This window comes from Myotis davidii, unplaced genomic scaffold, assembly GCF_000327345.1.
Source record: "Myotis davidii unplaced genomic scaffold, ASM32734v1 scaffold271, whole genome shotgun sequence".
Classification (NCBI taxonomy): domain Eukaryota; kingdom Metazoa; phylum Chordata; class Mammalia; order Chiroptera; family Vespertilionidae; genus Myotis; species Myotis davidii.
This window is the reverse complement of record NW_006284839.1, coordinates 155,889-158,686: the sequence shown is the minus strand read 5'-3', so window position 1 is coordinate 158,686 and position 2,798 is coordinate 155,889. Positions and strand designations below refer to the sequence as shown.

Below are 2,798 nucleotides of genomic sequence, written 5' to 3'. Positions count from 1 at the left end.
TTGTCATAGGTTTGCCATCACTGACCTAGTTCATAGGTCAACGCTCAACCACTGAGCCATGCCGGCTGGGCCCACATCATGCTTTTTAAATTCTACAGAAATGTAGATGGAAGAGATCTTTAAAAGTATCTAACTCAGCCATCCCATGTTTTTACAGATTAAATACCTGGAGATAAAATACCAGGCTAATTTAGGGTCACATTGCTATTAAGTAACAAAATCAAGAGAAAAAGCCCGAGTTTCCTGGCTTCCATGCCCATGACCTTTTACATATCATAATAATATGTTGCCAAAAGATCAAACTCTGCCGAAACCGGTTTGGCTCAGTGGATAGAGCGTCGGCCTGCGGACTGAAAGGTTCCGGGTTCGATTCCAGTCAAGGGCATGTACCTGGGTTGTGGGCACATCCCCAGTAGGAGATGTGCAGGAGGCAGCTGATCGATGTTTCTCTCCCATCGATGTTTCTAACTCTCTATCTCTCTCCCTTCCTCTCTGTAAAAAATCAATAAAATATATTTAAAAAAACAAACAAACAAACAAAAAAAAAGATCAAACTCAATAGGTCAGGATTCAGAGAATGAGAAGCACATGGGAAAACTGAATATTCCGTTGTAGTCAAATATAACTACTCTGAAAGTATCAGTAACATTGTAGAACTGGTCTGACTCAAAATGGTCATATTCCCTACCTGTTTTGAGTACTTGGAGTTCTTGGACAGTTTTACAAAAATAACCCTGACATTTACAGCGCAATGTCACTCCAAGTTTCCGAATGAAAAGAAAGCCAGGCGTTCAGAATACAAAATGAATTTCGGCAACACTGAAAAACACACCGGAGAAAAGCAGTGTTCTTACCTTAGCTAACTGCCAGTGGATGGGAAAGTGTCAGGGCATGCTGCCTGGCACTCACTAGTATTTATTAACAGGGCCCTTCTGAGTTTGTGATCCCAGGCATTGTATCCTCAGATCTGCTTTCTAGACATACCACAAGCAGAGGCTAGTCTCACCCTTTCTCACAAAGAGTACTATATTGAAATGTTTTCCTCTACTGACTATAAAATTAGAAAGCATATAGGACTACTATCCTTACCTACTCTTAAGAAGGATGTGTGACCAAGAGTGATTAATAGAATGCAATTATTGGAACAGTTTAGAAAAGCACTTTAGAACAAATCAATGGAAATTAGAGCACATGTATGCTTTCACAATTACCTGGTCGTTTTTTCTTCGGGTCCTCCAGTGGAATGGGTTTCTTAGACACAGCATCTTTTACAGCTTGCCTTAGTTTCCTCTGTTCTTTTCGGTACTTCTTGAGATTGCTTTGTTGTTTAAATTGCTTATTTTTTAGCTTGTTTTCAAGTTTGACTTTACTAGTTTTTAGCAACTTCCTAAAGCTTGGGACCTGTTTTTTATTTCTTCTCTGGAAAACAACAACAGGAGGACTGCTGCATAACCAATAATTTATTATTATTTTAAAAACCAGATTAAAGAGACTTGATTATAAATTTCATTAGACCAATTCCACAATTCTAATGTCTCACAGCCAAGATCTTGCATATAAGAGCTAAAACCAAACTAAAGCATTTATCCGATAGAATGGCACTTGAGGCTCAGTTATTCAACCATGGGTCTTATTGTGACCAGAATCCACAGCTGCTCAAAAGGGTCTAAGACCCCCCAAAAAGGTTAAGAACCATGATGTAATTGCAAATGGTTATTCAAGGCTATCTTAACTACATTAGCACACTCAGAGCAAAATGCTGTCTTTAACAATAACTGACATTTACATATTACTTTACTGTTTACACTGTTCTCCAACATTCTACCTCCAACAGCCTAGTTAAGCAATGATTGCCATTATCCTGACATTACTGCCGAAGTTATGGCTTAAGGATTATGCGACGTGTCAAAGACCCTTAAACTAAGAAAGGCAACACTGAATTCCAGTCTTTGGGTTCCAACTCTCTTGATGGTGACCCCTTATTCAGAAATCCAAACCCTAGGGCTAATTTTCTGCAAGAACCGGAGCAAAGCACTTGCTTTCCTATCTTCTTACCCTTTTGGGGGGAAGGACTCGTTTCGAATCCTATGACTCACACTATAACTCCACTGAGAACAGGACCCTGCTTCTCCTCTGTAAAATACGGGGTTCGAAACACAGTCTTGAAGGAACCCTTCAATGTCTGACATCCTAGGGATGCAAGACTCGGTGCTCGTCTCATCGTGGCCACCGAAACCGAGCGTGATCACAATGAGCAATGAAGGAAGACATAGGTGTAAGGGCCGGGATGCGGAGGACGCCCTGCGCCAAGAAGGAGCCCCGAATCTAGGCCACCGCCCCCTAAACAAGAGCGAAAACCGCCAGGAAAGCTACACCAGGCAGCGACTCTCAGCCAAAGGGACCCCTAAACCGCGGGGGCCGGGCTTCTGAGGACCCTTACCGCCTTCATCCTTAATGCTGAAAGGCGTTCCGGCGCCACAAACTCTGCACGGGTAGGGATGATCCAGAAATCCTGATGGGGAGACACACGTGCCGCCGCCGCGACACTGCAGAACGGAAGCTGCTGCTGGCCCCGCCCCTTCTCCGCCGGAAGTGGGGGGCGGGACTTCCGTGGACCGGCTTGGGAGGACGCCCTCTCGCGGGGACAGTCTCACGGTCCGGGCCAGACGTCGCCGAAGTGTCCCGGGGCGGATAAATGACTGGCTCTGTGACTCTAAGGGGTCACCATCGAGAGTCCTATAGCCATCTGGACTCTTTCCGGATTTCCTTAAAAGTGGGAAGTTGGGCTCCTCATCTGA

At 44.3% G+C, this 2,798-nt stretch overlaps 1 protein-coding gene across 1 annotated transcript in view; it reads right to left on the bottom strand.

Moving 5' to 3' along the window:
* Positions 1-2,572, bottom strand: part of NOC3L (NOC3 like DNA replication regulator) — a 22,308-nt gene extending 19,736 nt beyond the window's left edge. The window contains exons 1-2 of the mRNA XM_015557844.1: positions 2,441-2,572; positions 1,212-1,419 (exon numbers count right to left, since the gene is read on the bottom strand). Of these exons, the coding sequence (XP_015413330.1) occupies positions 1,212-1,419; positions 2,441-2,449 (217 nt within the window). The 5' untranslated portion in view covers positions 2,450-2,572. The remainder of the gene's footprint in view (positions 1-1,211; positions 1,420-2,440) is intronic.
* Between the last annotated feature and the right edge of the window lie 226 nt (positions 2,573-2,798).